Source organism: Ammospiza nelsoni, chromosome 22, assembly GCF_027579445.1.
Source record: "Ammospiza nelsoni isolate bAmmNel1 chromosome 22, bAmmNel1.pri, whole genome shotgun sequence".
NCBI classification, from domain to species: Eukaryota; Metazoa; Chordata; class Aves; order Passeriformes; family Passerellidae; genus Ammospiza; species Ammospiza nelsoni.
Window position 1 is genome coordinate 8,080,191 of NC_080654.1, and position 1,573 is coordinate 8,081,763.

At 55.1% G+C, this 1,573-nt stretch overlaps 1 protein-coding gene across 1 annotated transcript; it reads left to right on the top strand.

The window, feature by feature from the left end:
• Nucleotides 1-557: 557 nt before the first annotated feature.
• On the top strand, nucleotides 558-1,004 carry LOC132082852 (zinc finger protein 239-like). Its single transcript, XM_059487265.1, has one exon. The coding sequence runs from the start codon at nucleotides 558-560 to the stop codon at nucleotides 1,002-1,004; it is 447 nt and encodes a 148-aa protein (XP_059343248.1).
• The last annotated feature ends 569 nt before the right edge of the window (nucleotides 1,005-1,573 follow it).

Genomic DNA, 1,573 nt, shown 5'->3' on the forward strand with positions numbered 1-1,573 from the left:
TGAAGGAGGAAGCTGCGAGGAAGGGGAAGATGCCCCAGGATACCCAGGCAGGTGAGGAGGAAGTCAGTGCCCCTTTTCGCCTCTCTCCTGCTCAATCTCCCAGCCCAGCATGGCCCCCAGCTGCAGGACAACCCTGCTGTCAATGCCGTCCTGCCAGGGATGCACTGGGGGGATCTCCTTCCCCTTCCCTCTGCAGTGGAGGCAAATCCCATCCTCTCCTTGTCCTTCTTCCCCCGGACAAGAAGCTGAGGATGGAGACCAGCGAGGACAAATCCCCACAGCAGAACCTCATGGAAGAGGCTCTTTTGAGTGGCTCCACGGTGCAGAATTCGAACAGGGAGGACAAGTCCCAGAGATCCTGCAGCAGGAGGGGCTCCAAGCCCAGCCCAGTATGCTCTAAGGAGAAAAGACTCATCCGGTGCCAGGAAGGTGGGCAGAGCTCCTTCCAGAGCTCAGAGCTGGTGGCCCAGGAGTAGCTTTACAATGGGGAGAAACCCTACAAGTGCTCAGAGTGTGGGAAGAGCTTCAGGCAGAGCAGCACCCTGATCAGCCACCAGATGATCCACACTGGGGAATGGCCCTACAAGTGTGGGGAGAATGGGAAGGGCTTCAGCTGCAGCTCTGCTCTCGTCAACCACCAATGCATCCACACTGGGGAGAGGCCCTGCGAGTGTCCCGAGTGTGGGAAGAGGTTTCTGAGAAGCTCCAATCTCCTCCAGCAGCAGCAGATTCACACAGAGGAGAAGCCCTTTTGCTGCCCTGAGTGTGGGAAAGGCTTCAAGAATAACTCCAACCTCATCAGGCACCAGTGCATCCACAATGTGGAGAGGCGCTACAAGTGCCCCACCTGTGGGAAGAGGTTTCAGAGCAGCTCCAATCTCCTCCTGCATGAGTGGATTCACACAGATGAGAGGCCCTTCCACTGCCCTGAGTGCAGGAAGGGCTTCAAGAGAAACTCCCACCTTGTCACCTACCTATGCATCCACACGGAGGAGAGGCCCTAACAGTGCACCACATGTGGGAAGAGGTTCACCAGCAGCTCTGACTTGACCAGACACCAACGGAGGCACCGGTAAGGGAAGCTGCAAATACCCCAGCTGCAGGAACAGCTTCAGGCACTGCTCCAGCTTCATTCCCTATGAGAAAACCATGTTGGGAAGAGCCCGGGTGATCCATGTTCCCTGTGATCCATGCTGGGAAGACCCCTGTCCCTATTCCTTCCCCTGTCAATGACACCCTCAAGGCCATGGATATGTCATTACATTCACTCCCACCTCAGGTCATTGCCAGGGGCAGGAAAGGGACTCTCTCTCTCCCTGAGGAGAAGGGTGTCCTTTCCGTGTGGGCGATATATGTTGTTGGGAAGAGCCAGGAAGTTGTGTTGTAGTTTTCCCTGTCCAAGTTTTATTTTTCCCTTCTGTTATCAATATTGTTTCTGTTCCGTTTGTTCCTTATCTCGTTGCTGTTCCCAATAAATTGTTCTTATCCCAGGCCAGGATCTTTGCCTTTTGTGCTTTCCATGGGAGGCGGGAGGGCAGCGAGGGCAGCGTGGTTTTAGCGGGAGCAGGAAATT